Source organism: Bufo gargarizans, chromosome 6, assembly GCF_014858855.1.
Source record: "Bufo gargarizans isolate SCDJY-AF-19 chromosome 6, ASM1485885v1, whole genome shotgun sequence".
In the NCBI taxonomy this organism is placed as follows: Eukaryota; Metazoa; Chordata; class Amphibia; order Anura; family Bufonidae; genus Bufo; species Bufo gargarizans.
The window spans coordinates 384,605,476-384,618,500 of record NC_058085.1 but is presented as its reverse complement, the minus strand read 5'-3'; the positions used below and the strand labels follow the sequence as shown (position 1 = coordinate 384,618,500).

The following is a 13,025-nucleotide window of genomic DNA, read 5'->3' as shown; positions in this document are numbered from 1 at the left end:
GACGCCGTAATTCTGGTATGACTATCCGTGCTGGAGACAGTGAGAGGCGCTGTATCTGAGGGGAGCACTGCACGCTACAACATGGGACACCACGGGAGCAATATGTTTGTTACCTCCAAACAGTGAGTAGAGATTCCTAAATATCGTTGAGTAAACAGTGTCCTATATAATAAACAAAAGATCACAAGACTAGCACGCTGTGACTATAAATCTAACTCCAAACTGATACAAAGTATCTATTGGAACGGTCTGCTGGTTTATACTGGACATATTATTAATCAGTGCACTGGGAATGTAAACAAACTATACATCTATACCAAGTATCCATTGGGACTGTTTGCCTATCTCATTTTATTCTATGCTTATATTTATTTATTTGACAAGAAAGAAAGTGAATATATTTTTGGGATACAAACTTGGATCCAATTAACCCTTTCACTACCATCACCGTACACGTACGACGCTGGTGCAATATGTAAACATGACGCCCGCTCGCGGCTAATTACCGTGACCAACAATACTGCCGATTGCAGTAATTAAATGCTTTAGATGCCGTGATCAAGTGAGATCACGGGCACCTAAATGCACAAAAACCCGGAAGCCCTACCTACGCCCCAGTGTCCAATTCGGGCATAGGTAGTTGCGCTGAATACTGTAAGCCTTACTGAGTAAGCGAACAGTATTCAAGCTGCAATTCTTATTTTGGCCACCAGATGGCAGGCCAGGATAAGAAATGGAGCAAAAGTGAGCAAAATAAGCTAATAAAATTTTTGGGGATAGACCCCCAATTTTCTTTTTTATATTTAATAAGCTCATATATGAGGCACATAATCACAAAAAATAAAAAGTAAAAAAATATATAAAAGTTTAAATCGCCCCCCTTTCCGTATAATTAAAAATTAAATACCTAAATAACAATAAATATAGACATCATGGGTATCACCGTGACCAAAAATGCCCGTACTATTAAAATAGAAAAAAAATCCAATACGGCGAATGGCGTAACGGAAAAAAGTGTCAAAATGGCCGATTTGCTATTTTTTTCATTGCTTCTCTTACCCAATTTTTTAAAATAAAATGTGATCAAAAAGTCACACACACTCCAAAATGGTATCAATTAAAAGTACAGATTGTTCCGCAAAAAAATGAGCCTCTAAATGGCTCAGTAGACTTAAGTATAAAAAAGTTATGGGGGTCAGAATATGGTGATATAAAAAAAAAAAAAGTTTCAATTTATTTTTACATTATTTAGACATAAAGAACCTATACATATGGGGTATCGTTGTAATCGTACTGACCCAGAGAATGAAGGGCACAGGTCAGTTTTGCCGTAAACAAAACTCTGTGGGAACAAAACCCGTATAACGGTGGAGGGATTGCGTTTTCCCCCCCCCCCCCCCCCCAATTCCCCAATATTTGGATTTTTTTTTTCCCCCGCTTCCCACTGCATTTTATGCCATTATTAATGGTGGCATTAGAAAGCACAACTTGTTCCGCTAAAAATAAGCCCTCATACAGCTATGTCACCGGAAATATAAAAAAGTTATGGCTCACGGAAAATAGAGAAGAAAAATAAAAACACAAAAACGAAAAAACCTCTGGGGAAAACAAATCTATGAAGTAGATAAAGGGTCTATACTTAGTCCCTCACTGGCTGTTGTGTAGGGGGTGAAAGCAAACCAGCTGTTCACCACATACACGGCAGATACAGAGACTTTATGTATATTTTAAGTATATTCTAATGATGGGTATATATAATTTTTTTATATTTCTATTTAATTATTTTTAATTTATATTTGTATTGATCAATAAATGTATATAAGAATGGTACAGATTAGACATCTCTGGGTTACTCCAAATGAAGTGTGCCTGTCTATATTCATAATCAAATCATGTTTTTTATTGTTTATATGTGAAAGTGGGTAATTTAAACGTAATATTTAGGTGTTTTCTTTTTTTTTTTTTACTTCAATTTCACTGCTGGGGCACCGATTGGTTGCGCCACCAATGAAAATAAATGTTAATACAACCTGTTATACAAATGTAGGATGTGGCTGCCGGCGGTATCACATATCCGGCATCCGACCTCTGACAGGGCACTGCAATTCCCGTCAATTAACCCCCCCAGGAGCGGCACCAGACGAGTTAATTGCCTGTCATTGAGGCCGGGTATGTGATACCGCCGACACCCGCATCCTTCATTTGTAATAACAGCCCTTCCCCTCTCTTCTCATGGGTGGCACAGTGGGGAGGGAGAGACTGCCTCCTTCTCCATTGTGCTTCTGAGGAGCCAGGTAAGTACAATCTCTGCGAGGGGCCTCGGCATATGGGGGACATTTTTAGGGGTTGGATAACCCCTTTTAAGCTTATTTCTGTTGTCTATGCTGAGGTATAAACTCTTTTTACCATCTGCTGTATAAAATCAATAAATATCAACACATGTCTTAATGTCGTTGTTCCATTTCTTCTTTTATTGTTCGCCGCTACTTTGGTCATAATCTCTTTCCGGTTCTATCAGGTCCCAAGGTTGTTTCTAAAGAAATTTCCGTGGAATCCATCGAAGAGGTTTCCAAAATTATCAAAAGGTCACCCTTGATCTGGGACAACATCCATGCAAATGATTACGATCAGAAGAGACTTTTCCTCGGACCCTACAAAGGCCGCTCTACTGAACTTATTCCACGGCTCAATGGCGTTTTAACCAACCCAAACTGTGAATTCGAGCCAAATTATGTCGCAATCCACACGTTAGCGACCTGGTATAAATCTAACATGAATGGCGTGAGGAAAGATGTTGTAATGAGTAAGTATAGCTCTCTATAATGATCCAGGTGTAGTCAGAGGGTACAAATCGCCTCCTCCTCCACTGGTCTGATACATTATTGTATGTTTTCTTTGCAGCTGACAGTGAAGACAGCACCGTGTCCATACAGATTAAACTGGAGAATGAAGGCAGCGATGAAGAATTAGAAACCGATGTACTGTACAGTCCCCAAATGGCTCTTAAATTGGCGCTGATAGACTGGCTGCAAGAGTTTGGTGTGCCTCATCAGTATAGCAGTAAGTTCATAGTGATCTGCATCCATTACATGCTTTTTCTCACAGATTTTGCTGTTGCCTTGCCGCAGATTTCTCTGCAAACTGTGAAATCTGCGGCGTGAAGCAGCGTTAAAATCTGCACCGCAGGTCACCTTACACTGCGCTGGTGTTCAGCAGTGTGTTGATGAGATTTACAAAAATGTCATCCACTTTGCTGGAACTGTAATACACCGAAAAATTATCGCATGTGAATCTGCAATGACAAATCCACAGACCATCCATCCCATGTGAACATACCCTTAAGGGCCACACACATATCAGGGTTTTATGAGAACTTTAGCATGGATTCCGTACTGAAATCCACCTCCAATCTGCTAATAGTCCGTCCACCTCCAATGCATGTGGGTTATTGTGGCAGCCTAATTTCTGCCCAGGATCCTGATGCATGCATTTGGGGTGTGACCATGCCCTTATTGTCTTTACTACTAAAGATGGTCATGCACCTTATAAAGTCAGCCAAATCCACCCCTTTATTTTTGTCTATAGGGCCTCCTTATGTTCCCCGACTGTAGGAAAGACCTGTGAGTGAAGCGATACACACATGATCATCAAATGTGTATGGAGTTCACCAAAAGGCAGTATGAAGTGTATGGTCTGCTTCATAACAAATTCTGTTGAGCATTTCAAGCCCATCAGCCATGCCTGTTGAAATGTACACTTTTATTTTCTTCTCTCTACCAGACCGTCAAGTAGCCCATAGCGGCGCAAAAGCCACTGTTGTCGGAATGGCGCCATTAAATTCCACCTCATGCCTCAATGCATCAACGACGGTTACAACGGTTTACCAGCAGCCTATCATGAGCCAAGGGACCGCAGGAAGCGCTGACCCACCAATGCCTCCAAAAGAGGAGGAGGAGGAGAAGAAGCAACTGGACGAGGAACCCATGGAGATGGTGGTTGAAAAGATGGAAGACGTTAATAAGAACCAAATCTTAACAGACATTGTCGAGGCTAAAATGTCAGAGGAGCTGAAGCCGATGGACACTGATAAAGAGAGCGTTGGTGAAGGCAAGTCCTCTGAATCCTGTATGCAGGAGGACGTGTGTAATGACATCGCCCCAATGCAGACCGATGAGCAAATCAACAAGGAGCTGTTTATCCCTGGTCCTAATGAGAAGCCACTTTACACTGCTGAAGCACTCACCCTGGAGGATTTACAGTTACTTGTCGACTTATTTTACTTGCCTTATGAGCACGGACCAAAAGGTGCACAGATGTTAAAGGAGTTTCAGTGGCTGCGCGCCAACAGCAGTGTGGTCAGCGTCAACTGTGTTGGAAAAGACACAGACAAAGTGAGTACAAGATGGAGGGACTAGAGCAGGGATGCCCAACCTGTGGCCCTCCAGCTGTTGCTAAACTGGACAGCCTACAGCTATTAGGGCATGCTGGGAGTTGTAGTTTTACAACAGCTGGTAGGCTGCAGGTTGGGCATCCCTGGACTAGAGAAATCCAGACTAGATTTACTAGTAGGAATCCTAGTAGCAGTTTTCACAGCCCAGCCTTTTTTTACCTTGTTTTTGAGCCATTATTGTCCTTTTAACCCTTTTAAAGGTGTTGTCCCAGAATGACAGCTTTATCCATAGGATAAGTCAAAACTGTCTGGTCCACATGTCCCCTGTTTGAAAGGAGCAGCAGTCAAGCTTGTTCACTGCCACATAGTTCAGATTCTATGGAACGGCTTAAAGGGTTTCTGTCACCAGAATTAATCCTATTAAGCTAGCTGACATTAGCGATGTGCTAATGTCAGCTAAACCTAACTAGCCTATTCCTACTTTTATCTATGCCCCCGTTACTCCAGAAATATAACTTTTATAATATGCTAATGAGCCTCTAGGAGCAGGGGGGCGTTGGCCCTGCTCCTAGAGGCTCCGTTCTCCCTCCTCTGGCCACACCCTGCTACACTTGATTGACAGGGCCAGGCAGCCTTCACCTCCAACTGCCGTCCCGGGGGGAAAAAGTGTAAGCCTTGCCCCGATGCAGAGACCCTAATATATGTACCGTATGTCATATATCAATGGCGTGAAAAATGCTATCTTTTGTTAGGATTTTTATTTTACAATAGTGAAATAAAATTTTGTTTGAACATGAAATTTTTTTTTTCTTTTGAATGTTTCACACAGTAAAAGGCCAGTAATGCTAAACCCCCTAGTAATGAAAGGGGAAAATGTAAAATATTGAAGCCCTGTTTGCCACAAAGTGCAAAAATCACATAATGGGGGAGGACTTAACAGTTCAGCCCGAGCAGAGCTTGGGTAGCGGGGTGAGATGGGAGGGCGACGTAAAGCTTTTATATCTCTGGCTCTAGAAGAAGGCAGGTTTCAGCTGCTTTCACTCTGACCCAATTCCTAAAAGCTATATTTCCTGATGTAAAGGAGATAATGCTGTGATTTTGGTCTTGTTTTAAGACCAATTTCTGGTCTTATACTGAGCGCTATATATATATATATATATATATATATATATATATATATATATATATATATATATATATATATATATATATATATATATATATATAATTTTTTTTTATTTTTTTTTATAGACTTTATTTTTTTCTTTTCAAGGTTAAAACAATAAAATTGCAACAAAAGAAACAGCAAAACCGCAATTACATTCAGTTACCTACAAACGACAGAGAAAAGGGTTGCGCAGCATTGACATATCATTTCGGATCTATACATTCCCATGACCCTATCATTCCTGCATACAAATGGGCTTCATCTGCGACTGTCCAACATTCACATACAACACTCGCACGGGCAGCGACCCCCAGACACCCGAGTCATTGCTATGGATTACCCTGACACCAAGCTGGCGCTCAACCAGAGACCCCAAGTCTTTTCAAACCTATCTGGCGTGCCCCTGGCTTCAAAGGTCAATTTGTACCTATGTAATGCTGCCTTAATAAGTTGAATCCAGTGGGGTAAGGACGGACTCTTCGGAGGCTTACTGAGCGCGTTATTCGAAGCCCGTCCCCTCTCGACTTGTCCGTTTTAGTAACTACATGCATTCCCCATGCAGTAACAATTCTGGAGTCGTGCCATTCTCTTATTCCTGCTAGAAGTTTATGGATAAAGGTACAGATGGGTGTTACACAGTTTTCCACAGGCATCACTGTTTGGTCAATGCCTGTGCAGGAACACCCACCTGTAGCTTTAGCCATGAACTCCTAGCAAGAATAGAAGAAGAATGGCAGAAGCCTGGTCCTAAGAACGAATGTTCCTGAATTGTCATTTCTTGTGGAATGCTATTAGTTACTAAAGCAGACAGGTCAGGAGTGGTGACCGGTCCTCTATAAAGCAGGCCCCACCCCCTTTCTAGAATAAAGTGATCAGTGAACATCTTTAAAAGTAAATCCCACATAATAATGTTAAAATTGGCGTTTTTTTTTTATCTTCTCCCTGACCTACAACTTAAATTCAAGGTCTCCAATAAAGCTAAATTGAAGAAAAAAATCGAATAGTTATTACTGCTGGAACACAGCGGGGAAAATGTTGCTGGTCCTTACGGCTAAAGTTAGTTCTGTCACTAAGGGGTTAAAATGTACATTCAATTCAAAATCTACAATAAAAAAAGTGACACTTTTGGGAGGGTTTTTCTAATTTGAATGTGACTGTTAGAGAATTAAAGGGGTTCTCCAGGCTCTTCATAAATGACAGTTCTTTCTTGTGCCCATGTGGAAGTAAGATGGCTGCACCAATGGTCCCCACCGCGCTGTCCCGACCAGACATCAGCTCACATTGTATTTTAGCACCATGTACCCTGGTTACACGAGGCCACTGACCAGTTTGTCTACATGACAGATGCAGGGCTCGGGTTGGCAATCGTCACCCCATGTAAACTGACTTGTCATCTTTGCATTGCAGATAAGCGAATGGAGAGACAGAGCAGTACAGTTTGAAGAGATGTGCAACGTCATAATGACCATGTTCACCCGGCTTTCTAACTGTCCAAACCGGACCATCCTCTACGACCTTTACCCCTACGTCTGGGATATTAAGAGTATCATTTCTATGGTGAAGTCTTTTGTTCAGTGGCTAGGTACGTGAATGAAGATTTCCTCCGGCCGTCATCACTCTTGAACGCACAGTCGCACGCTCCAGGGTGATTAAAACGTCCACCAATAATGAGTTTAGGCAACTACGAGCGAAGCTTCTTCTTCCATTTATCCGACAGTACGGCTGCTTTATTCCCCCTGTGAGCGAATGCAATCATGGACTGTGTAATCTTTGATATTTGTGTTACTGTGGAGCGATCTGAAAGCAGTTGGGCTCTGTCATAGATACAACTGATCAGCCGGCGACATTGACTTATCGCGCCATGGACCCGGTAGCCCGCTGCTTGCTGTGTGGCCATAACGTCATTGCTATTTTTAACAGACATATTCAAGAGACTACAATAGACACCCAGGAAAAGAAAAAGGTGACGTCCCCCGACCCCCAGCGCACGCGAGCTTTGCGCGAGGCTATTCTGGTGCTAAGAGGCATTTATATCATATTTCCCGGCTAAATGGGGTGGGCTTGAATTTGCATTGAAGTTGGGCAAACCCAATAGTGTGCAGCTATGTACGTAGCTGCACTGGCTTGTGTTTGCAGAAAAATTTCTCCTTTCTGCTAATTTCTATAAATTCTTTGCATGCACCAGCATTGCCTAGACTACTTGCGTAGCCCCATTTTATTTTCAGGTTTCAAAGTCGCTGAAAGGAGCAGTGTGGAAATTTTGCTTTTATATGACACAGCAGGCAGCGATGCCGGGGTACCCCGAGGAACGTCCTGGAAATGGGCTAATAGTTGCCATCTCTGTGGCTCAGAGTCTAAATTCTTATAGATCCAAATTATAGGAACTAAAATGTGTTGCATTTATGACACTTATGTGAAGGAGCTTTTGCTTCTTTGTTATAAAGTCTGTGGACACAAGTGGAGAAGAGTTTCTTCACCAGATTTGTGATGAACCCCAGTATAATCTACATGATTGGCTAGAAACCCTGCGTTTTATGCCGTCTCCAGAGCCGCAGTTGCTTTCAGACCTTAAGCAGATGGTGTGTCTCCTATTCTTTCGCTTACTAACGATTGTATTGTGTCTTCCTCATTGTGCACAGATGGGAGAGACCTGAGCACAAGTGTCTGCTGCTATTGGATGGAGAAAGAAAGAGGCGTACAGCGCTCTGCAGCCATGTTATATATGACCTCTGTAGAAAGGCAGTGTAGACAATCCTGGGCTTTGAGGGGAAGCTAAAGTCACATTTGTTCAGCCATTTTCACTCATTTTAAAGTTTCCGCTTGTAGACTTAAAGGAAAGCGCCAATTTGGAGCAACATTGATTATTCCAGAAAATTTCCCTTATTACCGGAATCACTCACTCAGAACCATTTAGTCTAATTTCACACAGGCGAGCGTGGCTGAGCTCACTGTGTCCAAGGCCCATTCACACTTACAGTAGAATCCAGTCAATTTCTGGAGTTTACCCGGAGGAGCTGTATGTGTGAATGCAAACATCCTCAATATCTGTCCCAGACTTTTTCTCCCCAGAGCCCTAGTGCTAACTCCGGGTTATGTCTGAGTGAGCGCAGTAAAACCGCAGTAAATGTTCCAGTAAGGGCTCATGCACACAACCGTATGTATTTTGCAGACTGCAAAAAAAAACGGATCCGCAAAAAATATGGATGACGTCCATGTGCATTCCGTATTTTGCAGAACGGAACAGCTGGCCCCTAATAGAACAGTCTTATCCTTGTCCGTAATATGGACAATAATAGGACAGGGGAGCGGACATACTGACACGGACACTGAAAGAAAATACATTTGTGTGCATAAGCCCTAAATCACAGTGGCCATGCCTAAAGTTCCCGCCCCATTGCCTATGGACCTGGAACAGGTAGTGAGAACGCACCCTTCACGGAACATCTCCGGGTGATGGCTACATGTGTGAAAGGCCAACTCCAGTAAATCTCCGGACCTGATAAACTGGAAATATTCTGGAGTTTAGATGAAAACTGCATTAGTGATCCATGGTGCTGTGAGTTCCAGCCCATCCGCGGTTCTTCACTCACAACGTAATTTGAGTTTGGGACAGTAGAACCCGCGATCGGATTGGAACGCACATCTTCATAGACCAATATGATAGTGAGTTACGGTCAGTCCAGGAAATGCCATCTTCTCATATGTGTAAAATTGGCCTTAAAGGTGCACTAAACATATCGGGAAACAAAATTTCACCCAGGAGTGTACAGATGTAGCAGAGCTAAAGTTGTCAGTGTTATCTTGTGACAAAAGCCATTGAAATCTATTGAAAAGTCAGTTAACATTATTCTTAACGTGCTAGCCATCAAGTTTAGCTCGGCTGCATCTGTATCTTAAAGGAACACTAAACCTAGAAAATTCTGATATATGCCAGCAATCCCATCTCCTCTGATCCTGTTTTGTAATCTTCCCTCTTTGTTCCTTGAGCTCAGTCATGTCCCCTCTTCCTCCTCACTGTCTTGTGTCTGGCAGTTAGACAAGTGGCTGCAGCAGGAGCCTCCCCCCTGCATTGTGTGCCATAGGAGATAAAGATTCAGTCCTACCCCATGTCTAAACCATGCTAAATGAAAGAAATTAAAAGGGACAGAAAATGCACAAAAAATCCTACACATACATAAATGTTCTGTGTCCCAGAAGCACTTCCATGTCACCGTCCGTCCCCTCCTCACTGACTGCAGCAGGAACCTCCCCCCCCCCCCCCCCCCCCAAATAATGAAACTGATCAGCCGGAGATTAACCCCTGTTTTCTGCACGGTTTCTATAGTACTGCTTGTCAGAAAATGCTGCATTCTGACACACCAATGGGGCAAGATCGTCTCCCGTTTACTGCTCTCGTTTATTTCTAGGCTTAGTTTTCCTGTGTTAATTATTGTCCAGGGTATGGAGCAAATTTTGCAATATTGCTACAGAAGCCAGCCTTAACGGGGGGGGGGTACAACAGCTTGTTTTTGTAGGATACAGGTCGTCATCAACTGGTGCAAGCTACATGCATTCAGAGCAGCCTCATATGGTTGGTGAACTCTTCCTACAGGTTAAAGGGGTAGTCACATCTTAAAAAGTTCTGGCACGTCACTAGTGTATGCCTCCACAAGTCCTAAGAATGAATGGGACGCAGAAAATAAATGTGACGGTACCTGGGTGCTTAGTTCTGTCCGTATATATTCCAGGAGTACTGCCTAATCGGTGTTACTCTAGTTGTGGCCCCATGGGGTCCTAGCTGATGGGCAGCAAGTGAGAGACCCCCAGATCCTCCAATCTTGGTGTTGGCTGATCCTGATACTTTCACTGGTTAGGACACTAGACATATAGGGGGAGATTTATCCTGAGGGGAAAATGTGAAGTCCGTTTTGCTTGAGTCTTACTTTATGCCACATTTATCAGACATCTATTGTCTGCCACATACAATGCTGCCTTGACACCTTTTTCTGGGAAGTCTTTATCACCTACTGACTCCAATTAGGATAATGGAATCAACACCTTTGACCCAATGCTGGGTCTAATTACCAGATGTGGATTCAGTTACAAATTTATTCTCAGAATTTTTGTACAGTCACTCAGAATTGAGAAAGCTCGTTGGAAGAACGAGTGAAACGTTTTTAAGAAATCTACAGTACGTCCAGTTGCCTTGATTTATTCTTTACAGATATATACCATGACCTGGATAAATGAGAACCTTCACAGACACATTTATCAAATGTCTTTATGTTACTTCATAAATTTGGCTTATCCTTAGTCCTAACATATTTGTCTAGAGAAGCTGCTCCACCCTCCTCCAGGAGTGAGAGTGTGACTTATTCCCTGTATTTGGACAGAGCAGATCCTGTGAAATTTAAGACATTTTCTTACATAGTACGATGCCACTTGGTGTTCGGAGCATATAGCAATGTGCATGTCCACCCACTGACCTGAGTGCCGGTGGACAGGCATACTCGGCCACACTCCACAAAGCCAGATTTCTCTCTAGTGATCCGCTATCTGCTGCAGGGTGGTCAATAGGAAAAACTTGCTCTAAAGGAAGAAGCGGAGTCTGGGTAGTAGAATGGCAGTATAGCAGAGAAGACTGCTACAGGAGAAGTAACTATATGGTCAGTTGCCAGTGGGGGAAGGAGATCCTGGCCAGAACCTGCCCTCCATCAGTACAGATTAGCAGCAGGCACACTGTGAAGAAAAACATAATATAAACGGTATCGTTATGCCAGAAACGCTGCGTGATTGACTATTAAAAGAACTTCTGGTAGGAAGGATTCATGGGCAGAGATGGGGATTGCTAACACACATTAGGTATAAGGGCGCACCCCCTCTTACAGTGTGGTTTCTGTATCCTAGAAGCTTGTGGCTGTTATCTGCATGACACTTGTTGGGAAACGCCAACCAATTGCTTTTGCAATTAGAAATGATGGGAGCTCAGGGATAGATTCACTTTGAGGCCTTTTGTACACGACCGTATGTATTTTGTGGTCCACAAAAAATACAGATGACGTCCGTGTGCATTCTGTATTTTGCAGAACGGAACAGCTGGCCCTTCATAGAACAGTCCTATCCTTGTCCGTTATCTGGACAATAATAGGACATGTTCTATTCTTTTGCGGAACGGACATACGGAAACGGAATGCACACGGAGTAACTTCAGGTTTTTTTTGCGGACCCAATGAGGTGAATGGTTCCACATATGGTCTGCAAAAAAATAAAATAAAAACGGAACGGACACGTTTGTGTGCATGAGCCCTTATTCTTCCGTTTCCAGTTACTGCACAGAGCATGCCTAGAAAGCTCCCCCATAGGAATCAACACGTCATCCCAAGTCCATGTGACTGCTGTAAAGCAAATCTCTGAAAGCTGGTAATGGCTCAGGCAAGATGGCCGCACCCAATGTCATGTACAGAAAATAGAAAATCTACAATATGAAAATACAGATTAAGAATGCATTAGTATCCGGTTATAGTCCGTAAGGATATAGGTGACACATTCCCTTTACATTGGCCTGGCTTGCATTCTGTACAATTAATAAAAGGGTTGTCCCACCATTAGATCTAATATTCATTGTCTAGAGCAAAAGAAAGTCACCTTCACAAAAAAAAAACAATCCCCTGAAGTGATATGGCATTTATTTCCACAGTATGGCACCACCTGCTGGCCAAAGTGTATGGCAGCTTGCACATCCATCTAATGAGCTGACACACATGCCCTTTCCTCACAGTCAGGTCTCTGCAATACAGAGAAATTTCTGCCCTGGTCAGGGATAGAGCATAGCCTCTGCAGCTGCCTGGCAGAATAGCAGAGAACACAGCTTCTGCATGGGTAGTAAGAAGGGACTGTATGGTCAGCTGCCAGAGGGGGAAGGAGAGTGATTCTGTCCAGAGCCTGCCCCAGCAGCACCACGGAGAACACATTTAAGCAAATGATGAGGAAAATTGTATTTTTGTGCTACAAACACGTCAACTTCAGGACTTTTTTGGAATAAAAATGATTGCTTCATGGGGTGACCCCATAGGGTGGCAGCTGAGTAAGTGGCTGATAAATGTGACTTCAGAACATTGAGGGCTGTAATAATTCTGGCTCCCACTAGCTCTGAGCGCGCTAGGTCTTTCTTTATGCAATGTGAATGGTTTCGAGTGTAATAAGCAGTATCACTTTTAGCAAGGAGGGCGGAGGGGTCCCCGAACAGACTTATTACAGCCTTGAAGCTTTGTGAAGTTAGAGAGCCCTTTCCACGTCTTAAATATGTTGCTGGAAATGTAGACTCTCGAAATAAAAATAAAAAACGAAACCTAAAAACCCCTTCATGTAACGTTCTCCGCTTGGATCTGATTTCAACAGGGTGTCGTAGTCAATCTTCAGCACAGTTCTTAAGTGGAGATCAAGAGCCCTGGGCCTTTAGAGGAGGTCTAGCAGGAGAGTTCCAGGTAT

The 13,025-nt window shown here is 43.0% G+C and overlaps 1 protein-coding gene across 1 annotated transcript in view; it reads left to right on the top strand.

Annotated features, from left to right (window-relative positions):
- The window catches only part of OGA (O-GlcNAcase), a 56,123-nt gene that overhangs the window by 22,430 nt on the left and 20,668 nt on the right, over window positions 1–13,025 (top strand). Inside the window, exons 7-11 of the mRNA XM_044299160.1 lie at window positions 2,519–2,803; window positions 2,902–3,060; window positions 3,781–4,391; window positions 6,966–7,140; window positions 12,936–13,021. Of these exons, the coding sequence (XP_044155095.1) occupies window positions 2,519–2,803; window positions 2,902–3,060; window positions 3,781–4,391; window positions 6,966–7,140; window positions 12,936–13,021 (1,316 nt within the window). The remainder of the gene's footprint in view (window positions 1–2,518; window positions 2,804–2,901; window positions 3,061–3,780; window positions 4,392–6,965; window positions 7,141–12,935; window positions 13,022–13,025) is intronic.